This window comes from Heliconius melpomene, chromosome 15, assembly GCF_056956725.1.
Source record: "Heliconius melpomene rosina isolate 202511_hmr_F chromosome 15, ASM5695672v1, whole genome shotgun sequence".
NCBI classification, from domain to species: Eukaryota; Metazoa; Arthropoda; class Insecta; order Lepidoptera; family Nymphalidae; genus Heliconius; species Heliconius melpomene.
In genome coordinates, this window is record NC_140403.1 from 8,309,537 (window position 1) to 8,335,784 (window position 26,248).

At 31.0% G+C, this 26,248-nt stretch overlaps 3 protein-coding genes across 4 annotated transcripts in view; 2 read left to right on the plus strand and 1 right to left on the minus strand.

Moving 5' to 3' along the window:
• On the plus strand, positions 1-2,369 carry LOC146531607 (innexin inx2-like). The gene is made up of 5 exons (XM_085198729.1): positions 1-51; positions 138-407; positions 651-842; positions 1,136-1,275; positions 1,528-2,369. The coding sequence occupies exons 2-5, from the start codon at positions 164-166 to the stop codon at positions 2,056-2,058; spliced, it is 1,107 nt and encodes a 368-aa protein (XP_085054855.1). The 5' UTR covers positions 1-51; positions 138-163; the 3' UTR covers positions 2,059-2,369.
• Positions 2,370-2,499: 130 nt separating this feature from the next.
• On the minus strand, positions 2,500-5,641 carry l(1)10Bb (BUD31-like protein). Of its 2 annotated transcripts, none has more exons than XM_085198732.1 (3): positions 5,495-5,641; positions 3,574-3,685; positions 2,500-3,071 (listed from the first exon to the last, which is right to left on the minus strand). In XM_085198732.1, exons 2-3 carry the CDS (start codon positions 3,665-3,667, stop codon positions 2,731-2,733), a joined length of 435 nt encoding a protein of 144 aa, XP_085054858.1. In that variant the 5' UTR covers positions 3,668-3,685; positions 5,495-5,641; the 3' UTR covers positions 2,500-2,730. The 2 variants fall into 2 exon arrangements, with proteins under 2 accessions (XP_085054858.1, XP_085054857.1); XM_085198731.1 differs by lacking the exon at positions 5,495-5,641 and adding an exon at positions 3,762-3,921.
• The window catches only part of Myo10A (unconventional myosin 10A), a 76,026-nt gene continuing 55,093 nt past the window's right edge, over positions 5,316-26,248 (plus strand). The window contains exon 1 of the mRNA XM_085198728.1: positions 5,316-5,496. The gene's annotated coding sequence lies outside the window, so the exon portion shown is untranslated. The remainder of the gene's footprint in view (positions 5,497-26,248) is intronic.

Consider the following 26,248-nt stretch of genomic DNA (forward strand, 5'->3'; position numbering starts at 1 on the left):
CTTCAAATGAGTCTTAATTATTTTCGTTTTTTTTATTAAATAAAAGTTGAGGTTGCTTTGCTTTTGTATTATTGCGGGTAGAAGTATATAATTGTCACAAAACTTCACTTTTTAACAGTTACTTTATCTTTTTATAGTTTATATCGTATAATTTCACTTCAAAATGATTGACTTGCTGTTGCCCTTACAACCTTTTATTAAATTCAATAATGTTTACACCGATAACAATATATTTCGGTTGCATTACAAGTTGACTGTACTAATGTTACTAATATTCACTATGTTAGTAACTTGTAAGCAATTTTTTGGTGAACCCATACATTGTATGGGCGATGGCGGCAATAAAAATGCGATTAATAGTTATTGCTGGATCTATGGAACCTATACGTTGAAAAGTAGACTGCATGGTAAGTTTATTTTTTATTTACAAACTTATTTCTTTACAGAACTCTTTGTTTAATTTTGTTTTCTAATTTTCCAATATGTACGTTCAATCAAAATAATTCTTTTGACCCAAGAACCCCACGCTATATAATAATTAACATAATTACTTAAGTTAAACTATAGTATTTTTCTAATTAATTATATATATCTTACTGTGGAGCTATGTACTTGACATTTGACATTGTTCATAAAATTTTAACCTTAAGGTGTAGAAGGAAAACACAACATATATGCTGGAGTTGGGCCTCACGATTCTAACAACGACGAACAAATAAAACACACTTATTATCAGTGGGTATGCTTCATGCTTTTGGGTCAAGCCACTATGTTTTACATTCCACATTACCTCTGGAAAAGTTGGGAAGGTGGCAGACTGAAGGCACTAGTATCAGATTTAGGTATATATATATTTTTTTGTTATTATTTCTGCTTTTAGCATTTCTATGGGGTATAAATGTGTGGAAACTTAATAAGTTTTTGAATCACTTACTATGTTTTAAAATGTAATATTTTATTGTACTTACTGTTAGTTTCCCCACTACACGGAGTATCTCAACACTCGGTTCCCTCTGCGTACCCTGCTGTGCGGGATACAGCGTAAAGCTGTTCTGAAAATAAATATTTTTTAAATTTTAGTTATACAAAAACAATCTTACTTAATATTTAGAAAAATATATAATTTTTTTCACAGCTAGTCCAATAGTTGCTAAAGATTGGCTGGAGGTCAGACGTGAAGAACTTATTTCCTATCTCAAATACACAAATTTTCACACACACAAAATGTATGCTTTACATTACGCTTTTTGTGAGCTCCTCAATTTAATGAATGCGGTAAGAAATGTTTAAAAATTAATAAGTTTATAAAATTATTATATTTATAAGTGACAACCTGAGTACCCAGTTTAGAAATACTACTTCAAATAGATGTAAATTTTTTATATTTGTTTATGTCTCAAATATAGTTTGTATGTTGTAATGAAAATTTTATAAAACAAATGTTTTTAAAAGTAACGATTGTTTAATTGTTAAAAATAATAAATATTTTAGAATGATACATGTTTAATAAAACTTAATTTTTTGCAGGTTGGCCAAATATTTCTTTTAGATATATTCTTAGGCGGTGCATTCCGCGACTATGGGGCAGCGGTAGCTGCATTCTCTTATATTCCGAAAGTTCCATCAGACAATTTAAGTGTTAACTCTGTCAACCCTATGGACCAATTCTTTCCGAAGCTCACAAAGTGCTGGTACAGAACCTATGGCCCTTCTGGCTCAGTACAACTGCAAGACAAACTTTGTGTATTATCTTTAAACATAGTTAATGAAAAAATATTTGTTATTTTATGGTTCTGGCTTATTTTTCTAGCATTTTTATCTGCACTGGCTGTTTTCTTTAGAATTCTAGTATTTTCAATACCAACACTCCGCACTTATATGATTATGGGACATCTTAAATATGTCGAAAGAAGTGTTGTTAAAAAAATAACAAAGCATTTTGGTATCGGCGGTTGGTTCATTTTACACTTGCTGGGCAAGAATATAAATCCATTAATTTATAAAGACCTTATATTAGAACTATCTAAAGATATATGTGAAAAGCCTTATGCTGTTTGAATTTGTGCTAAAAATATAACTAGTTTTTTTTATCTTGATTTTTTTCTATTAAAATTTGAAACAAATATTTAAGAAGAAATTGATTTGTATTCTACAGAAGAGTAGTATTTTGTTTATTTTTAAATAACTATTGTTAGATAATTATCATTGACAAGTCTCTTTGTTGGTTCTACTGTTTTTGTTACTATATAAGTTTAAACTATCTAATCACAATTATCCCTTTTAATAAAAAGTAAACTTCAAAAAAGAAAATGTCACCAGTTTTTTATATCCTTTTATGTCTTAGAATGTTATTTGATATCAAAATTTACTTTATCTCATTACACATTAATTTGATGATCCTATTTACTTAATAATTAGCAATTACTGTAATTAATTTACAATCAGTAAGTACAAATAAATGTATATTAGAAATAGGTTTGTCTACTGAAAATAAAGACATTATTAAAAAAACTATTACAAACTTTTATTTTATGGAACCTTATTAATTTTAATACAGTCATTAATTGCATGAGAACACAATTTATAATTTAAACATTTGTAGATATCTATATAAAACTTGATAAGCCTAAAGTAGGCAATCAAAAATTACTTTTATATGTGTGTAAGACATTGAACTGTCAGTTTTTACCAAACTGTTGCAAGATATTATATTCACTTTTTCTTTGACAACTATCCAGAACATCCTCGGCAACCACAATGTACACATTCAACAATCCTCCCTTCTTCTAATTTACTTTTAGGTACTCTACAAATACAGTTAGTAGCAAAATTTGTATCTCTCGTCTGTATACATCTCAAACAGCACAAATTTTCATATCCTGTTTTTTTCCACTTTGCTATAAGATTGGCATCAGCTATTTTTTCATTTAAGCAATATTGATATAATTCCCTACTGATTGCTTTTCTTCTATAAAATAAATCATATATGTATCGAGATTTTTGATGATGTATCTTGAATATTGGCCATAAAGATTCTTGTTTTCTTTTTCCCTCGTGTGGCTCTGTCTCGGCTGGAATAAATAAAAATTATCTATAGCTGCTGAAGAGTCCTTCAGTAGATATAAATAGCTAGATAGTATCATCACACATATCGCACATACAGTGCAATAGCATATAGCTCCACAGCTATATGCTATATTGCACCCACATGCAACTTGGGGAAATGAATAATCCTTTGATAAGACAATATGCATTGCCTAGAATGGCATTGAGAGTTCTGCTACTCATGCCTCAATCCGCAACAGGACGCAAATAGGTCATGGTTGATATATTTATGAAAAAGATGAAGGTAAAAAACTATAGCTTCAATGCATAATTTCTGTAAAGTTGCTATGTTTATAGTCATTTATATATATTTTATTAAACATTTTCATCTACATAAGTGTAGATTTAATTAGTTACAATAAGATAGTATTCTATGCTGGTAGAATGTGTGGTGTTTTCAATTATTTAATCCGCAGCCTAAATCATTCTATAAGAACGATGAAAAACAATATATGCTAGGTTATATACCTTCTCTCATTTTTTGTTCTAACTCCTCAAGGGTTGGTTCAATCAATTCCCATCCATCTGGCGGCGGCTTACGGCTACGACGTACTTTCGGCATGGTCTTAGGACTTCGTTACTGTAAAGTGAATATACATTTTTCTATAAGCCACCACTTTATTAAAATAGTTGTACAGTATATCATTTATACACACCTTTGTGAAAGCAATCTTGATAATTTATGGAATACAATACACTGTTTTGATAGTTTATAGTATAAATTTTCAAGTTTAAGTTATTTAAACAATTTAAAAACATCTACAACAATAATTCATCACCGTCAAAGTAACCACAGAATACAGATAAAATATTGTCAACTGTGACATTCATGTGTCAAATGCAATTGCAAACTTCATAGATAAATTATTTTAAGCGTAAGCATAACTCTTGTCGATAACCTATAATTTCTTTTTAATACAATTTTGCTTTAATAATATGCAACAAATCCAGAGCCGATAATAACTTTTTGTCAAACAATATGAACGTTTTTAACCGATTTCTGTAAAAGGAGGAGGTTATCAATTCGGCTGTATTTTTTTTCGTGTTTCGTGTTTCGTTACTTCAGAACTTTTAACAAAGAACTAAGTGAACCGATTTAGATTATTCATTTTTTATGTAAAAGCTAGCGCTTCCCATTTGGTCCCGTTGTAATTAGGACCACTCCTGACAGTGACAGTGGTATCCAAGAAAAAATCACATAAGTCAGAAATTTACATTACAAGATTCTGGATGCAAACTACATATCCCATTGCGTGCTGAATTGTAAAATCCAATACTGTATTCTGCTAAAATAGATTGAGAACAAGATATAACTATATTTTCAATAAGAGGGGCGAGATGATTCTTGGCGAAGTCAAGTTAATCAGTCAGTTAATTGGTCAGAGCGCTTGGACGGTTTCCAAAGAGGCGCGGGTTCAAATCCTACTTTTCCGCGAAATTTAATTTACGTTTTCTGAAGTGTTGATATTCTAAACACATATCAATCATAATCATATGTTTAAAAATATACATTTACATCATACAATGGTCTTTAAAAAAACCGTCGTGGCGCAGGAGCACAAGGGTGTGACTACAGTACCTATAGACACAGTCTGCGACGGTAGTGGGTTTGATCCGAGGGTATGAATTTATTAATATTTTCATTTCTTCTCTCCTTGCCTGGTATCGAGGCAAAAAGTCCAGTGTTGAGTTCCGCCACAACAAACAAACAATGTCTTGAAAAATTCGGCGTCAAGTGAGGAACGGAGTATTTTAACACTACGGTCACGTAACACTAAAACGTTATCATTTATTTTTAAAAAGCGCAGCTCAGGGAAAGTGCAGCATATGTATATAGTAAATCGCACATAGTATAGCATATTATACTAAGATTAGAGGATGAAAGGAGAAAGAGATCACTACAGCTATTGACGCAATGAACCCGCGTTTAGTATAAAATAAATAAATAAAACACTTTGCAATAATCGACATTCCATAATTTTGACTCAATCGATTGGCGAATATTAAACTATAGTTTTCAATGACCGTCACAACATTTTACCTGTATGTATGAATAACGGGGCTACCTACCTATAGCTACGTGTGTTTTATCTCTTTCTAACTTAAAGTTATAACTTATGTGTGAAAGAGACAGATATAGTAACACAACATTAACGTCGACTGGTGGAACTTGGAATGCGGTGCGTTCGCGCAACCTCAACACAACCAGTCTTTCGTTCGCCCGCGACCGCGTCGAAACAAATCTAAAAATTAAACAAATAAAATTACGAAAATATGTGTGAAATTAGTTGCAACAGTGTCTGTTGATAAGTGTTCAAGTGACGATAGTGTTTCAAGTGTGTGTTATGAAGCTTAGCTGACGGAGGGACAGCGACACCGGCTTATTTACCTGTAAGTCTTGCTACGTGTTGGTGACGTTGCTTTTTACTCCTGGAGGTCCTTGTGTTGACTTGAGACTAGTTTTTAAGTTGCAGATTCTATTGAGAAATTCGCAATGTCTATGGCTTGAAGTTTTTATTAAATTCTTTGTATAATTCTTTAGCTGAGAAGGTTGTTGACTGTGGAATATTATTAGTATTACTATATATGAATTTGCTAAGTACCTACGTATTTATTGCAAAGTACTTGTTTATAAATTATAGCACGTATTATTCTTTAGTTTCACAAGATATATTATTGTAAAAAATTGCAAGAAACATGAAAGAAATCAAATAACTCCATTATAATAACGACATGTTTACATTGACCTACATAATAATATGTAATAGTAATTTAATTATAATCTACCTGCATCATTGATATAACAAAAACAATTGCGAATCTGTATAAACATCACAAAAAGCCGCAACTGCAGTAATATGAACTTAAATCACTTTATTTTATTTATTTCGTTTAATTTTGTGAGGTCGCAATATGATAGAAAAAGTATAGTATAATACTTACAGATTATTAAAGCAAATCAGAGTTGTTTTTTTTATAAACTTTTTTCTGTTAATTCTTTATAAATATCTCATAATAACAATTTTGAAGGTTGTATATAAAAAAGTATTACATTTAATACTGTTTTAGCGACAGAATATAAAGTAAATAGAAACACGACTCCCGCTCACGAATTTCATTCATTGTTTATTTTAAATAATTCGTGTCTCAGTGTAGCTATTTGTTATTTATTATTTCGTCGAACTAATTTGTAAGTCGATATTATTTTACTTTGTACATACTAATAGAATTTTAAAATGACTTAAATAAATGTAAACAATTTATATACTGGTCCTGGCAAAAAAAGATGTACGGAAGTCTACGTATGAAGTAAAAGCAGAATTTAGAAAAAAAAACTTGTAACGTCAGTATTCAACCTGTGTCAAAAATTATCAAATTAAATATATTTAATTAACCTAATTCGCTTTCCTGTAATTAATGACTATTAATCGACATCTAATGATTACTCTAAATCTTTCATTAGTAATATCCTATAAAAGAATTCAACGACATTTCATAATTGTTCAAAAGAAATATAACTGTTATTTTAAACCTTAATTTTAAATGAGTTTCTATAATTCAGCATTCTTATGTTTTTATTATTCTTATTACGCTACTATTACTTTATCTCTAGCTATACTTTGATTAATGTGGTGTTATATTTTTATTAATACTCTTTATTTATAAAAATGAAGTAGAGAATTAATCGCGGCTTCGCTTCGCTTTGGCTCGCTTTAACCTATATTTATATTATATCCAATGAATAATAGATATTTTTTTAATAAATAGCAACCTGTCTTTTTAATACATCTAAGAATATGTGTACAAAGTTTCATGATAATCGAGTAGCGTGAAACTGTAATAAACAAACTAACATTCATTCACATTTATAATATTACTATAACTTACTTTCATTAAAAAAATCATTAATAACATTACAAATAGGCTACAGATACATTGTTTTTATATAAGCAAAAACCTCTTGAAGTATAGATAATGAATCATCTTCCACGGTGACCTTTCCTGACGGCTATGCAAAGGTCACGGCCCGCACGCCAAACAGATGAGCTGTGAATGAAGTTGATGAACACTTCTATTATTTATTTAAGAATCATAAAATTAAATGGCTAGAAAATAACTGTTGGCCTCCATTTTTGTTTAAACAATAGGTTTTTTTTATCATTTTGTACGTTTGTAATCGTAAGGCCTAGCAGTTTTTGGTTTTAGTTAAGTATAATGGTAAATTTAAATAATATTAATGATATTTTATTAAAGAACTTTTCTGACTACGTACAAACGTGATTCTATTCAGCTATATAATATTATTCTGCTTCTATAGTACCTAATAAATTATTATAACTGCATTTCACTTTAAAGGGCAATAATATCATATGTACGACATGAACCTGATTCGTTTAAATCTCACGATGAACATTTCTTGAGCTTACTTTAGTTACACTTAGGTAATTTTGTATGTCCAGTATTATTATTTGCAGGTTACTTTCTATAAAATATAAAAACCTTACCATTTAAAACTCTTTATAGTTAAATCTTAAATCTTGCGATTTACAATGGAAAATTTCGGTGTAGAATGCAAAACACGATTTTTCTAAATTCACGGAGGTTGCAGAATAAAATAATTACATAAAAGCAATCTAACCCTATTACTTTAAATTAAAGAATTTAAAAAAAAACATATAATATATATTATTACATGAAGAAATGAAAACGAACAATCTTAGTGTGATGAATTTAGTAGAAAGCCGCGATATAGTCGATATTGGAAAAGTGTTTTTAACGAATTTCTCCAGAGCATTGCAAAACTGTTGCGTACACGCGTTCGTTGTAAATTGCTTTTTGATAACACTATTACTGTTTTTCAATAGACATTCTTACTTTTCCCCTCATTTTATTTATATAATAGAAAGAATTGTACATGGTATGTATAAAAAGATAAAAAAAAACTAACTAAATTTTTGCTTTAAGACACATTCTATTGTTTCGTAATCGCTATTCTAGACAACAATATATAATAACAATATATTCTTTTACTGTGGTTAGGTTATTTTTTGTTATAATATATTAGTATAACACTCTTGATCCTTCCAGCGTCGCTTGTCTACCAAAGCGAGGAAATAGATAAATTAATTCTTTCGTAGATTGAAATAACAACTATTGATTTTGCAGGTTTACTGCACTACGATGGAAATTTGTATAATATGAATTAAACGCCGTAGTTTATACTTCTATAAATAGAAAAAATCTTAAGCTTATCTAATATTTTTTCTTTGTTAAGTAAATGTAAGTAGAAATCAACATAATTATTCAATTACTTAATCAAATATTATAACTTAACTTCATTTAGAATAAAGGTGGGCTATATGGAATTGTTGAAATATTTAGTTACGATCTCTAAGAGAAACATTGTAAATTAGCATTTTCTGCTTATCAATTGTTACATTATTGTGAATTATATAGTAAATGATTATTTCATTGTAACTACAGCAAAACTTACTTAGCTACAAACGTCGATATTTAATTACTTTTGTATTGGATCCTTCGCGAAGTTCTCTATGATGTCATGTTCACTGCCAATCGCAATGAGTAAATAAGTATTAATTCTTAAATGACTGCGGTTTTAAAATACCTATAATTTTTATTTAATAGTGTTAAAAACTTTTAGAATTGTTAAGCTGGCATTTTACGAAATAATGAACCTTTTAGTAAACGTGCAGGTACAGGGTGAGTCATATTGAACTTTCCGATTTCAATAAGGTGTGTATTAAAAACAAAGCGACATGCAGTAAAAATTATTTTATTGTTTGAAAGCACATAACATGCAGTTTTAATTTAGTTGGTTTTAAAAATGATATCCTGTAAATGTCTACCTCCATTGACCACACACTGCTGAAGCCTTTCCCGGAAGTTGTCCATTACTCGTCGAGTCATATTCAGCGGAATAGCATTGATTTCTTCCGTGATTGCAGCCTTCAGTTCATCGATGGTTCGGGGACGATGCGTGTACACCTTTTCCTTCAGGTAACCCCAGAGAAAGAAATCGCAGGGGGTTAAATCAGGTGATCTCGGCGGCCACCCAACGTCACCTCGCAAAGAAATGAGATGACCGGGAAACATTTGTCGCAGGATTTCCATTGAACGCCTGGATGTATGGGCTGTAGCACCATCTTGTTGGAACCAGATGTTATCGTTGTCATGATTCTGCGTTAATTCCTCCAATTTCGGTTTCAGAAAAGTTTCAAGCATGTCGCAATACCGAGCAGAGGTTACTGTGACGACTTGATCATCTTCTTCAAAAAAATAGGGACCCCACACACCAAACTCTGCAATAGCGCACCACACTGTCACTCGAGGGCTGTGAAGTGGTCGTTCGTGTAGGTTTCGTGGGTTATTCTCAGCCCAGTATCGAAAATTCTGTTTGTTGACAGTTCCGGCGAGGTGAAAATGTGCCTCATCACTGAAGATCAAAACAGCAGTGCGGGGGATCTGCTGAATGTCGCGGCATAAATTTGTTCGTGTGTCTAAGTCTCTAACTGTTAATTCTTGCACTACCTGAATCTTGTATGGGTGAAATTTAAGGTCTCTATGCAGTATTCTGCGGACACTACTGAAAGATAATCCTAGTGAAGCGGCATGTTTCCGAACAGAACGCCGAGGGGATTGTTGAATTGAAGCCCGCACTCTATCCACGTTTTCCGCTGACGTTGACGTCCTAATTCGGCCTTGTGGTCTTGTTTTTAATGCTGATGATGTTGCTCTAAAATTTGATACCCAATTTCTGATTGTTGGTCCAGTGGGAATGGGATCACGTCGACCAATAGCAAAATGTAAACGGAACGCACGCTGTGTTGTGATCACGGAGCCGCCATTTTTAATAAACTCTTCAACTACGAACGCACGATGTTGTCCCGACCAAGCCATTGCTCACACTAAAACTGCATGTCATGGCGCGTCTAATGACACCATCCCCACCCTTCTACTCCTTCCCTTCTTCGTGCAACGTCCTTCCAAAACCGGAAAGTTCAATATGACTCACCCTGTACTATATGTATATACAAAAATATAGAAAATACAATAAATTTAATAGAAAATTACCTAGTATTTATTGTTTGTTTCATGTTAAGCATTCATAATAAAGTTATATTATACTTAAAGCATTTAGCCCATTTACTTTCATTTTGAACAACAACTAGAAAGGCGCCATTAATCTTAAAGTTGTTGAAATAAAATGATTTAAACATCTTCTTCAATCGTATGTTCATTATAAGCAATGGAAGATTTATTATAGAGATGTCAGTAGGGAAACATTTCGCAATAGAAATGGTTGCAAAATAACTTAACTTGTCCATATGTTACAGTCCATATAAATCTTAATATTACTTTAATAGGATGAGAAATGGAAGCTAGGATTAACGGATTAACGAACGGACGAAGCCAAAACGATTTTTAACATATATAGATAACTTGTTTTTAAAAATATTTTTGGAAATATTACCTTATAGAGTTAAACATCCTTATTTTCGGTTTATTTGGATTACGATACACACCTATATACAAGTAATCTTTATGTTTATAGGAAGTATTCAATTCACTACTGAAATTTTATTAAAAAAAGCACACTGTAAATTTTGAACCATATTTAATAATTGTTCTCTTCTACGTTTCTTAATCTTTTTTCTCGTTTTTTTACAATTTTTTTAATGAATATCGGAGTGACAAATGAATTCATATTTAGTAACTATATATAATACGTAATAAAATATAATGAAATATAAACAATTTTAATTTAAATGGCTGCAAACTGTGACAACAGATTCCTTCACGTTTTAATTCAAATGAAGTGAATAAAAGTAGGCCCGCACACGTCGGAAGTGACCGCCATTGTACTAACAGAAGTACGGTTTACATTTAATTATTATCTGTGCGAATACCTTTATAATGATATTGAATTAATATAGATTAAATTCGTAATTATTATATACACACATATTTGGCTGTTTGACATGGTTACGAATAAAAATAAAATACAAAAAAAATATAATACTCGTATATACCTAACTAAATAATTTTATTTTTTCTTAAATTCTCGTATATAGGTAATTAAATAATTCTAATTTACGAAATAAATAAATCATTGTTATACACATTCGACTCTGGCAATACTGGCTATAGTGTGACATCCAATGTGACTTCTAGTATATAAGCTTTAAAGTGAAAAATTATAACAAACGATAGTTCTGCACTTGTGATACTTTGTTGAAAAGTAAGCAAATGCAATTGCCCCAGAATAATTTGGTTATTGTTTTACTTTCTCCTCTCTCTTATTGTGTTTAATTGGTAATATTTATTTTTATTAGCTATAATTTACTCATATTTAATCAAAAACACATACGAATATACTTTCGTGACGCAGTGGGAATTCACACCGTTTTAGCAAGCCTAAACGCGGTGTTAAGTTCCGCAACGCAACACGCAATGTTTTAAATTTGAATGGAAAGTACAGAGTGTTTTAAAAGTAATTTCTCTCTGCGTCGTGTAATCGGGTACGATTATGTGGCTTAAAAGGTGATTTTTTTACGACAGAATTTAACAATTTCCTTTGACAAATAAATATCTCTAAAAGTAACTAAAGGAATAAAAGGAACCAAATGACCTTGTATGACTAACGTTACAGTCATTGATATTCGATATATTGCCGATTAGTACTCTAGTTCTACACTTTCTCGGATGGATTGTTTGAATTGTAATGCGTTTCTTCTGTTCCTGCTTCATAGCCTAGATTGCTAAGAACTACATATTTGTATGGAAAATCGCAATTGGAGATATACATAATTGTCTCTAGATAAACTAATGATGATGATAATCGTGCTATTGCATTTCTCTGGCAAATTTGATGTTCAACTAGTAAACTTGAGGCCGTCATGATGTAGGGGCACAAGGGTGTGACTGTAAAGCGGTTGTCGGTTTGATCCCCATTCCGGGGAAAGAATTATTATCTATTGATATTTTCATTTCTTCGCTCTACCACCAAAGCAAGAGCCCGACGTAGAGTTCCACCAATCAACATGCCTCGAAAAATTCGGAATTTTTCGGCGGAAAGTGGAGAACGGAGTGTCTTACATTCAGAAACTAGGTTCCCTCAGCCTACTCTGCTGTAGGTATGCATACCTGTATGATGCACATACAGTTTGAGGCTGATAAAAAAACAAGTGGTAATTTTGAACTCATTCTTAGGTTTTCTAAAGTCAAGAAGTATTTCTGGTAGATACATTTAAAAGTTATAGGTGTATCTTGTATTCGTATCGTTTAAAAAATATACTTATGATATTCTCTTATAGAATTTGTTGTTCAAGTATAATATGCTTTTTCCCCTTACACGTTAATTAAGTAATTAAATAAATGAATATTTTATGATAAACAGAGAAATTCTTGTTTTAAATTTTCTTATAGTAAGTAGGTATTACAGTAGTTATTATATACAGATTTGATCTACCTACACCTTCAAGTGTAATTTTAATATGTTAACAACTAACAAAAGCAACAAAAATATAAGCATTTAATTGGCTGAATGAAGTAAAAAAAAACGTGGTTAGACAGAAAATTCGGGCCAATAAACAAGTTTTCCCTTTAACGCGAAGCCGCACCTACTTCGTCACATACGAAATGTCAGACGAAAGCCGGCTTTCTCGGAGCGGCCCAGTTGCGCTGGGCGTGGGCCACATTGTAATGAGATAGGATGTCGTTTGTGTATGTGTGACAGAAGACGAATCTATGATGAATTATGTGCTTGAAAATCCGAAAAAATCTATTAAAATGTCCTCTTTTTGTACATAAAACCTATTTAGTTTATATAAAGTGAAAGTGGAGAACGATGTCTTAACACGAGGTTCCCTCTGCCTACTGTGCTGTGTGCGGGATACAGCGTGAAGCTGATTTTTTAAATAGTTTATATAAGAATGTATATATTTAAGACATTAGCAGACAAAACCACGTGCAAAGACTAGTTTAATATAGTATTGATATGCTAGGTCCATGTCTTAGTTCCTCGTTCACACGTCACGCTAGGGTAGCTGCAGGGCAGCGGGCAGTGATACGAAACAGGTGACCGCAAGAGCGGTCAAGGTGCTGCTTTCATAATCTCGATACATTTTTATATAGATACATACATATGTCGTAAATAATTAAATATTGTTGCAAAATAATTTTATGATACTATAATTTTTAGGTCATTTGTTTTACGAAGGTAAAATGAGGTTACAAGATTTTAAATGTACTTTTTATTTACATTAACATATGTATTTTTAGGCTTTGGCTATCTAAAATATTGGAAATGTAGTGCTAGAGGTGGCTGCTGAGCATCCATTACACCGCCTGAAATACAAAAGTATCAATTCTATCACACTAAAGGTAAAAAAATTGTCTTTAAAAATTCTTACTATCGTATTCTAAGCTTTTTCGCATACGTACTGATGAATACTTAATAAAACGCGGAGACAACAGTCCCAAAAAGTTAGTAATCTTTGAAAACAACTAAGTAGGGTAAATTGAAGTTTTCAGCTAATGCTAATAATGTATACTTCAGGGGCCGTAGGAGACAGTTTGTATATCCTAAATCCGCCAATAAAGAGAGATAGAAGAAGATTAAATAGCTATAAAAACAGAAAACTAAGTTAAATCAAGGAAGTGAAATAAATTTACAAAATTGAAAATTTCTTTTTATCCAGGCTAACTTAATATATATGTATTTTAAAGCAATTTAATCGTGAAAACTCATAATTTTTAAAATAAAAGGTCAAATATTTACAGACCACTTTCATTCGAATAAAGGGCCACTTTTTGGAATCGAAATTGCTGTTTAATGCAAAACTTGTAAACTGGAAAAGTAAACGAGTTTTATTTTGTTGTGATTTATTATCGATTATTATACAGCTTCATGTATAAAATTCACGTTAAATATGAATATACGAGTTTCATTTTTACTTCTATATTTATGTTGTGAAGGTTTGGCTTCTGAGAACATTTATAACTGAGAACATTTATATATGATATAAAACATTTATATATGAAAATTTTATGATATAATATAATATTATAAATAGTAAATTATGCAAAATAATTAAGGACAAAAAAATAAGTTTCGAGAATATTTTTAAGTCTAAAAGAAAGCATAACTGAATAATTCGAGCCCCCGTTTCGCAGACTCAAATCGGAGGACTCTTCTAAAGGTTGGTACACATGTTTTTTTGAGAAAAAGAAATTATTTGAGTAATTATGGTGATAGGACTGTAGAATGTCAAAAAATAGTCTCTTTATATAAATTCATAGTTTAACAAATTAAAAAATTGTTAAATTATAATCTTGATTTTTCAATTTGTGTATTAATATTAATATATTGCAATGGCATCGTTTTTACAAACAAAATCTAGCTAAAAGCTAAAAAAATTAAGTATTTTTAACTTTGAAACATTTTCATCCGTCGATTCTAACACATACACAAGAAATGTTTCTGCACACACCACGAGGTAGTCTCTTCTACCAGTTTTTATTGCTTCATTGAACATTTTGGTATCAACTTGGAGATCTAAAGGAAAATAAATAATGATATTTAGCAAAGTTATGTTCCAAGTCTAATATCTGTTCGGAAACGATCGCGTGCCGAGAGTTCCTATCGATAATTGTATGGCGCACGCACCGAGCTGGACGGCAGATTGTTAGAAAACTGATAATAACCTTAAAATATAGAAAATATGTTATACATAAATCAGCGTTGTAAGTTTTAGAAAACAAATTACATGTAAAACGCACGAGGAAGTCTCTCTGGAGGACTTGTATGGAGAGTTTTAAATTACAATTTATTTAGTGTAGATATACTTATATAGATCATCATCATCATCATCAACAACCATCTTTTGTCCACTGCTGGACATAGGCCTTCCCCAATTCTCATCACCACACTCGATCCTCACCTCGCTCGCTAATATAGATAACCACGCTAAAATAACTAACCAATTTTCCGTAAATACACGATAATAATTTTAAGTAAATAAATAATCGTGTCGTTCAAACGCGCGAAGCCTCGGTCAGGCTACTAGCTATAAATAATATATTCAAAATTATTATAAAAGATAACCGATTAAGTACCTTTTCTAGGTCCCAATACAAAGTTAAATAATAATTGCACAACACAAACACACGGACGTTTAAAGCCGATCAACTATCACGATGCTTGCAACTTTCATTAAAATTGTGCACCTTTACGGGTTCTGAGACGAACGTTTCAATTATATAATTTAATAATGTTCACACACCATATTCTTGCTTCGTATGTAGTCAGACGCCAACGTGGCTCAGCAAAGTGGTTATGGGTTCGATTCCCGCTCGAGGAAGTAAAATATTTAAATTTATATTTCCATTTCCGCTCTGGTATCGAGGTAGAGCGCGTTCAGTTGCGTCACTCAACACGCAATGCCTCGAGAATACGACGGGAAGTTGGCAACGGAGTGTGTTAACACTAGGTTCCCTCTGCCTACCCTGCTGTTGATACAGCGTGAAGCTGATTTAATTTATGTATGTATGTATGTTTGTATGTATGTATGTATATACTGCCACGTAATGAAGTCGTTATAATATAATAGAAAAAACTGTTACGCTATAACGACACTGTAGAAAGTGCGAGAACATCGCCAATTTTCTAATTTTAACGCAGTTTTTGAACAATAATTTCTTTGACAAACTAATGATCATTGCGTACTTTAATGTAATATAATGATATAATATGGTTTTATTAGGTTATTGTGTGGTTTTTGTGAGTTTAGAGGTTTCTTCTTTTAGAGTTGTTAACATAACGTCTTTGAAGTTTCAATATGGACGTTATCTATGGATATATCTATAGGTTTTTAAAATTTACTCTTAATTATACTAGTATATTTAATTAGACTGTAAACGCGACTGTTGTAAGTTCGACTCCCACTCGGGGGATTGAATTATTAATTATAAATATTTTCATTTCTTTGCTCTGGTAACAAGGCGTTGGGTTTCAATACGCAATATCTTATCCGGTGGATTATGAGGAACGACTTGTTTTAACACAAGATTCCCTTTGCCTACCCTGCTATATGCGGGATAGAGCGTGAAGCAAAAAAATATACTAGACATAAATATAATACGATCAGCTATTAATTTAATTTACAAATTATAAGACAGATATCTATAATTCATCAATAACATTGCAATGCGATAAGAAGGTACCATTGAAGTTGTGATGAAAGACGAAGAAACTTTCTTTTACTTACATATATGTGTGTCAACTTGTACGTACGTACGTTGTTCGCGGAAAACTTAGAAATTGTCTCACATATAACTATGTATATACTATGACGTAGTAAGTAGTACTACAGGACTTCTATATCGTAAACCAGTATTTATTTTTTTATTTTAGTTTCACGCTGTATCCCGCACACAGCAGGGTAGGCAGAGGTTAAAGTGTTAAGACACTCCGTTCCCTACTCGGAGAACTCAACGCCGCGCTTTTCCTCGAGACCAGAGCGAAGAAATAGAAATATGAATTTAAATAAATAAACCGGTGTTTAATTTACTATAATATCTAGTAGAGAAAGAACTAAAAATGTTAAAATGTTTGAATGTTGAATACATGACAAATGATTAATTTTCTTTTTATGGCAGTAGCTAGTGATATGGGATATTGAAATAAAAATAATTTAAATTTTAATTAACTTTATTATAAACTTATAATATAGCTACTGGATTATTATTATTATCCCAATGACATATAATTTTTACTCAATATAATAAAGACTCCTATGGAAGCCAATAAAGAACACCACAGTAAAATGAGACAAAAGCGCTACGTGAATAGAATTATACTAACATTCAGTAGTTAGTCATAAAAGTTTCCATCTCTACAAATATTACACACGTGTGTCAACTTTTCTAAGGGAACTTTCGACTCGAACAATAAGATCTTATTATGTGGACGTTTTGTATTCTTTACGCAACTGTCTTTCCGGATATATTATATTTATTTATTTATCTAGTATATAATAGTGCAGTGCAGTTCGATGTGTTTGATTGCGAGCTATGGTTGTGGATTCATTTCCTGTAGGATTTTTATTTTATGTAGATTAGAGTTTGTTAACACTAGGTTCCCTCTGCCTACCCAGCTGTGTACGGGATACAGCGTGAAATTAAAAATACCTGTAGATATTTTTCGATTTAATATTTATAAGTACCTACCTAATATTATTTATATTAATCATATAATTTTGATTCTACTTTTGCTATATGGAACAAACAGAGTATAATTATTTATTACATCGATACTTTGGTTTAAGCTTTTTAATTGTATAGAATTATCAAGCTGTACAAACTATATTTGATCGAATCGATTAATGAAATCGATATCAAAACTCGACGGTGATTAAAAAAGTTCGTTAAATTATCTGTTATAATAGATTTTAATTTTGACATTTATGTGAAATCTAATTAGTATTATAAGAGTTGTAATTTATAAGATTTTTTTAATAAATGTAATTTTAATATATGTATGTGAACGCACACGTCGTGGCGCAACGGCAAAAAGTGTGACTACAAACGCGTTATGTTTCGGGTTCGATTGCCACTCTGATGTCAAGACAAAGCGCGGCGTTCAGTTCCGCTACTCAACACGTAAAGCCTCCAGTATCCGGTGGAAAAATGTGGAAATCTGCCTGTACCACACAACACTACCCTGTACAGTATAGATGAAGTGAAGTAAGTGGCCTAAAGGAAAGTAATATTATCAAAGTCACGTCAGTTATTGACGACCGCCAAGTTAACTTTTACTAAGCATTGTACAACCACGCTCAAGGTTTATGGTTGCCAAGATCGAATTGGTTAACCTTTGAATTTTTGTATTATCATGTTCTCACACTTTTGACCGTGTCCCATATAACGATTTTTTTCTAACAAAGTGCTAACTGTTTTTCACTTGTTTCAGCTGATATTAAATTTATGCTTAAAAATACTTTTGGAATTAACCATCATAATATAGGGTCGCTTTTTTACACTACGTTGGAAGTGATATACGAGTATGTAGGTAAATAAAGAGCTGAAAGTGAAGAATTTTCAGTTTAGATTTCATCTATGCATATCAACAAAATTGTAACTGATCGCTGTCTGTATTTAGAGGGTATATCAGAAAATATTTTACTGGAGACATTTGTTAAAGTAATAGAAAAAAACCCAAAACAATGGTTTGAAAAAAAAACGATTATAAAAACAATAGTATCTGAGTACAATACTGACAAGTAGCAATACTAACTTTTAAATCATCATCATCAATCAGCTTCAAGTTTTATCCCGCACATAGCAAAGTCGACAGAACCTAGTGTTAAAACACTGCGATTACTACTTTCCGCCGAATTTTTCGAGACATTACGTGTTGAGTGGCGGAACTCAACGCCGGGCTTTTGTTTCTGAATTTGAATCTGTTCACATAGTCGTATTCGATATTAATTATTATTATTAATAAAGGTCACCTCACGTCACAATGCTAGTATCCGATTGCTGATGGACTATTGTTGTCACGGGCGATAGTGTAAATTAATATGACTCCCACGACCATTGTTCGAAAAACCTCGAACCTACGCTACGTAGTTAGTGGAAAGCCGAAAATAATTATACGTCTTGTCTTTTATTGAAAATTTATTACAAAAGTATTTATTTGTTAGTTTTACGTTTGAATAGAATGAAATATATAGATAAATTATTGAGATAAGACACAAAAGGAGATTTTGACAAATCGTTCGTTTCCATTAAAATATCTATTATTGTTTCTCTATGATATTTATTATGCATTTAAGGTTGGCACTATTTAATTAATTAAAATCGCGAGTGCACTAAATTTAAATAGATAGAGAGAGAAAAAATATATTTCGTGGCATTGAATTCCGTATTAACCACGCCATTTTGCGGTAAAGAAGTGTAAGACAGAAGAAGAGTAGCTTTCTACTATATTTTTTCTATCTACGGAGGAAAAGGCTGCTGCTAGAGCATTTTCGTGACAAAAAAAAAGTGTAAATATTGTTACATTTCATGTCAGTTTATATTTAGCAGGACGATTCATCAAAACTGACTTAGTACTTTATTTCATTATTACTAATGATTGGATCCAAAAAAAAAATTCGCACGCATTCGAGGCCCAGCCACTCGCAATCACATGATAAAATGATTAATTTACATCATTTCGCAATAGTCTTGCAACAGATGCGGGCGCAAACTGGTTGTATCATTGACATTACTGACGTGTTATGAAACGTGACTACAATTAGGGAGAGTCAGCAGAAAAAACTAAAAATTCTTTTTTTTTTTAACTATTTCATGCCGTAAATTACTGTGAAATACTATCTTTTTGTAATTTTTTCATCACAGAACTCTATTGAATTCGATATATTTAATCAAAATGTTTAATATATATTCTTTATTTTATTACAATCGCGCTACATCACGAACGTGGTTGCAAAAAATTATTCTCCTAAGTTTTTTATGTTCATTACATTTGGGACCTTGGGACAATGGCGGTGACAGCTTTTGTATTACTTTTTATACAATGAAAGTAAAACGAATTTGATTTATTAGATGTTCATAGCTGTCACTCTTCTTACTTTGATATCGAATTTTCAAGGTGAATATTTTTATTTTTAAGAACTTTTTAGAGAATAATAAGATCTCCATGTATTATTAATAGCTCCAATATCATATTTCTTTATCGTGTTACCCATTATTAATAGATATATTAGTAAATACGATATTACATACTTACTGGAAACATGCTTTTAATATACACATAAATTACTGGCCATCTCTAAACTGATATTCTTCTCTTTTTGAATTATAATTTGAATTTAGAAATTTAGAATGTCCACGGCATAACATTGCTGGAAGACGTACGGTGAAGGGGTGGGAAATTATATAAAACTATAAATTGTGACGAAAGTAAAATTTAATAAAATAATATGTTTAGTGAAGTTAATTATTTATTACTAATATCGTATTAATATTGAAAATTATACTGAAAATATCTTTACTGCGTCGTTGGTTCATGGCTGTACATTTTTGTGCATTCGTCTAATAACGTAACGGGGCGGCTCGGCCCGGCGCACAGTGGGACGGAATGACCCGCTTCGTGTCAAAAATCCGTAACTCATTAAGTTTTCATCGCAAAGTGTTGAAATTTTGCATATATATACTTGAATATATTTGCTATCAATGACATAAAATAGATATTAATAAAAGTCATGAGTTATTTAATAAAAAAATTTCAAAGTTAGAAATTGTCATAAATAAGAGCTTATTAAGATGTTTAAAAATTATTATTATTTTTAAATCATTAAAAGTAACTTAAGTATACTGAATCTAGGCTGTTAAACAAAAAACTGATGTATCATATGTAATATAAAAATATTTTTTATAAAAATAGTGACGTAAACAAGGAATTTATTCTGTGATTTGCAGAAGTTCTTTAGCTTCGTCAAACAGTTCGTTAGATACTTTTGTAATCCTTATTTCTTGCTTCCTGAGCGTCTTCAGAAAGTTGCCCAATAGGAAGAATCGCATAGTACTGTATAATTTGAGCTCCATGTATAAGAATTTTATGCACCGAAGAAGGCATGTAATACTTGTTACATTTGTTAACATACAATTGCGCTGTATTAAGTGTATATTGATCGAATTTTTCAATTGGAGTTTCAATTGGACATTTACGGCAAGTCCTGATGACATAGTGTGAAGAATTATATAAAAAAAATTTTTGAATGTTGTTCATTATAGTTTGTACGTCTGATGACGATAAATTGAAGTTATCCTTTTAAAAGTTTTCTATTTCAGAAGTATTTCTCCCTTCAATTATAAAAGTGCATAAGCTACGTCTACTGCAAACGAATTCACTCATGTTGCATAAAATATATGTATATCTTTTAATAAGTTAACAGTATTAGAAACAATGCGGAAAAGTCCGGTTACTCTAATGAAAGCAACTAGTTATAATTGGTCTTTTTATACTTGTCCAGAAAAGTATTTTGTGCAAAACCACATCAAATTAATTAAATATTTTATTTTGTATTCACATAATATTGTTTATTCACATAAAAAATGTTAATTTTGTCATGTTCGTAGTTGGAATGACCACAAAAAATGTTATATTTCAAAACAAATATGCTCTTTCAAAAATAGACATATTATTATTTTCCATGTTAAAATAAACATTCTGATAGTTTTTTTCTACTTATAGAACAAAAATGAAATAAATAGGACGCCAATTATTTAAAATAAAAGCAGTATTCATGAAATATCAAAAATTGACATTTTACTACATTTTGGTTTTTTTGCTCTAAATCAAAATGGCGCAAATATGCGCAAAATTTTATTCTTTCCCTTCATTCTTGAATAGTTCTTGTATACATACATATAGTTTTCTCGGCAGCGGCAGCCAGCGGCAACAATGAAAACTCCAATTGAAAATATGAAAATGTTAAAATATAACACTTCTAAAAACTTTAAGATATCTTTTTAAATATAGATTTTTATTATACACTAATTATATTTTCTTAAAGAAAAAACAATGAGCTTTATAAAAATGTATAACATAATTATAGTTACTATAGAAATTTATTAAGAAACTAACGCTTAAATATCGCTATATGCAGTATGGAAAATAGGGAAATATCGAAGTGTATTGTTTGAAGATCATTTTGGATACTTTAAACTACTATCAAAAATAAAAATCTTGTTGTATTGATAAGATAGTCTATTCTAGTATATAGAACAATCAACAGAACTTTGAAATTACGACTTTTGTTTCGACCATTTTTGGCACGCTTTTATAGAAAGCGTCCCATAGTGCGGCGCGGCGCAGCGGTGGCAACTCGCAAAAAGTCCAATTTGTCGTCAGAAAAATTGAATTTGACTTAGACAACGGGATGAAGACTAAAATTTTTTGCCTCAAAGCAAAAACGGATAGTCTGTTAGATTTAATTCCTTTAATGAAATGCCTAAGATTTTTTTTTTCTGTCAAAAGATTTTAGAGCGGCGCGTCGGTGATGAAAAGACGTTTAACATTCGTTTTTTGTTTAGAATAATGAAAAAAATAAAAAGTTAATAGGAATTAACAGTTTGAAATAACACTTTTTTAATATATTTATAACTTAATTTCAAGTCGATGGAGTATAGAGTTTTTGATTTTTAGTGATTTATTATATAAGTAAAGGGTTATATTATGATTGTTTTTAAATTATATACGAATATTTTAAATGAATATTGTATTTTCAGAATTAGAATTATAATCAATTATATTGAAAATGGTTTGATTAAATAGATTTCATTACACATGTGATTATACCACAAATAATAATCGACTACATCGTATAATCGGTCATAAATCTATACTTATAATAAAACTGTAACTCATAGCTGTCTGTATATGAGAAAATCTGTTTTTGTGGGCATTCATTAATATAATAGAACCCAAAACAATGATTTTTATATTTAATTGTCTGTTTGTCTGCTATGCTTCTTTATTCACGCTCATCTCAAAAATGGCTTAACCGATTTAAATGCAGTTTTCACTATTATTACAATAGTATAGATGAGAAAATCAACAATTGTGTAGTACCTACTCGTAGGTACACGCGGACGAAGCCGCGAGCGAGTCGCTAGTTAAAACTAAATCTATTACATTTACTCGATGGCATATTGAGGTAACGGTGCGGAAAGCAGGCACTTTCCTGTTTGTGACAGCCTATTGTTCACCTGGCGATGATTTTATGCCGCTTTAACCTGCCATTGTTACAAATTAATCTAATTTAATATATTTAAATTACCATTTGATTTGCTGCAATTGATCAACGCTCGACTGTCGCGATGGTTATGGATAGAATTCTCACTTGGAGAAACTAAAAATTGAATATTTTAGTAAACGGAGAACAGAGTGTCTTAACACTAGTTTTTCTCTGCCTACTCTGCTATATTAAAGGTATTATGATAAATCGGAAAGTCAAACAAAATTAAAATCTGTGTGTTATATCAAAATTATAACCGTTTTCCATATATTATACATATACGTATATTACACATGCCCTAATTACGTTAAGAAATTAAATTTTAATAATAAAACGAATGCTGTAACAGTCGTAACTAAAATTGAAGTGAGTACCTATGATATAATATTTAATGGTCATTGACCAATGAGTTCATGCTTGACTGAACTTCGTTACTTCCGAAATAAACTCTTGTAACTGAAAATTATAACTGTAAATTATATATTACATTTTTTTAGGGTTTAATTAATTAGTTTTATGGTTATTATTAGATTTTTTGTAAAGGAAAATGCATTAAGAAATAAAATATAATAAGTGAGGAGATTTGATTAGGTATATATACAGACATAAAATTTAGGTTAAAATTAATTTGGTTACTTATGTCAGTCGCTCAAGCTGAGGCATAGGTTAATTAAAAGTATTGTCTACCTGATTATCTTATAATTGGATAATTAATTATTTTAGTACATTTCAAACTGGTTATATATAGTAAGATTCGGATAAAAGTATTATTTATTTATAATATTTAAGGTTACAATTGATATTGAAAATATGAACGGAATTATCGTAACACAAGGTTCCCTCTGCCTACCAGGGTACGCCTTACGCTGTTTTTTTGTAAAAAAATTTATCCAAATTCTGCCATCATAAGACTTATAATATATATAACTAACTCTACATTTAAATAATATATGATCTATGAATATGAATATAATTTTACAATCACCTAAAGTCAAGGTTTGGTCATAACTGTGCTTGCGAAAAAATATTACCTTACATAACGTAAAGCGTAAATTAAGTTACCCAACGCCACTCAAAAGTGGACGTGACGAAAAAATTGCGTACCTATATACCAAATTTTACTTCCTTGGAATTCGTAAGATTAAATGATTTCGAAATGAGTTTAAAATGTTTTTTTTTTTTTCAATAATAATATTTTCGACGTGCCGCTTTAGTGCTAACAATTTCTATAAATTAGGAATTTCTAGATATTTTAATATGGAAATTATTATATTGGCATAATCATTATAAAATTATACATGCCTTTATTGTTGTTATTATATTTTGGCTAGTTGGTTACCATATCTTCATTTCTTCGTTCTGGTGTTGAATCAGAGATCTATTTTGAGTTCCACCACTAAACACGCAATGCTTTATTGCAGAATCCAGTGGAAAGTGAGGAACGTAGTGTCTTAACACTACGCTCTCTTTGGCTATCCTGCCATGTGGTATACAGTTGGAAATAAAAACAAATAATAGAATAGTATGTAGGTATATTATATATTAATGTTTATACATGCATATTGTGAGTTGGCAAACATAACCTTGGCAACGTGTGAAAAGATGTTAGATATACTTATGTAGGTACATATGCTTCGTATAAGATTATCTCTACTCAAAGCTGAGAAATAATGTTTTTTTTTATGAAACATATAAACGATCAATATAATTTGGGGAATAGTATGTAGGTACTTGGTTCAATTTCCTTTTAATATTAAATACATATAGTTAGTAGTAATTTAATACATATAGTTTTTGTATTAGTTAACTTACGGTCTTATGTTCTGCTTCCTTCGTATTTACAAAGTAATGTAATAAAAAGTATTTTATTTCCTAGCAAATAAGCCTCAATTGCCTAGCAAATAAACTATATTCATAAAACCATAAATTCTTTATATTAATTGAGAAATCTAACACAAAATTATAAGAAACACTCGATTACAAAGACTGCATTATATTTACAAAACCTAAGTTAATTATGAACGGAACCTAAAGAACTCGAAGCTTACTCTTACGCGTAAAAAGGTCAAATTAGACGCACAAATATCATCCTTATTCCATAGATATTAAAGGCGATAATAGTGAAACAGGTGATTAGAATCATTCGCCTACAGTACAGGCATTGTTCCGTTGACACGGATTCAAACTCTAACCTCGATCCCACACAGAAGATTCACTTATGCAACCATTGTACTAGCGTAGACTTAGATATGTTTAATAATTGAGGCATTACGATATACTAGTTGTCTCTAAATCTATATATATAAAATCGAAAGGTCACTCACTCATCACGAAATCTCAGAAACTACAAGTGCTAGGAATCTCAAACTTTGCATAGGAGTTACTTATAGGACGTAGGTGCTCGCTAAGACGGGAATTTGCAATATTCGACTTATAAGGGGTTGTTTTTGAGGTCGAAAATTTGTATGAAACTTCGTTACTACAAATGCTAGGAGTCTCAAATTTTGCATAGACGTCACTAGGACGTAGTCATGGAGACAGAAATTAATAATAACATAGTTGACGCGGGTGAAACCGCGAGCAGGCCGCTAGTATATAATTTTCATATCACATTTTTAATAATTACTTACTTACATAAATTATATAACATGAAATTACATAAGTTTGAAAACTTAATCTTTTAGTTATACTTACAGTAGGATTTTAGATTTTGGATTTCTTTAAATTGAAATTATTTGAAGATCACATTTTATTACGATACATATTAAAATAGCTGTTGTGCCCACCAGCATGCAAATGTAAAAGCGACTGTTTTGGGTTCGATTTCAATGAAAGAAATGAAATATTTCATTTTCTCGCCCTGGTAACGAGGCAGGTTCCCGAGGTTCCCTTTGTTACGTTCAAAAAAAGACAATGACTACGAAAAAATATATAAACGTGTCAGTGTATGAATATTTAATTACCTATAATAGAATATACGCTTACCAATAAATAAATTATGCAAATAAATAATTATTATGATGAACTTATGAAATTAGATAAATCACTTAAAGTTGATCTTTGAACGAATGACTTTTACTGACCTCTCTAGTTGATATTAAGGTCAATGTGTCACTTCCTTCAATATTTTAGTGTTCTGTCAAGAGTTATTTAATCTATTTATTTATTTATTCAGCTTCACGCTGTATTCTTCAGATATTAGAGTTGGCAAAGGGAACCTAGTGTTAAGACACTCCGTTCCCATTAAGACACTTTCGTTCCCCACTTTCTACGGTATTCTGGAGGCATTAGCACAGCCTCCCTCTGCCTACCGT

Excerpts from the sequence above, each read along its gene's own strand:
- LOC146531607 (XM_085198729.1), top strand. The coding sequence starts at position 164 with ATGATTGACTTGCTGTTGCCCTTACAACCTTTTATTAAATTCAATAAT. Across the intron at positions 408-650 it reads GTTGAAAAGTAGACTGCATG|GTGTAGAAGGAAAACACAAC; the intron begins GTAAGTTTATTT and ends TTTAACCTTAAG. Across the intron at positions 1,276-1,527 it reads TCCTCAATTTAATGAATGCG|GTTGGCCAAATATTTCTTTT; the intron begins GTAAGAAATGTT and ends AATTTTTTGCAG.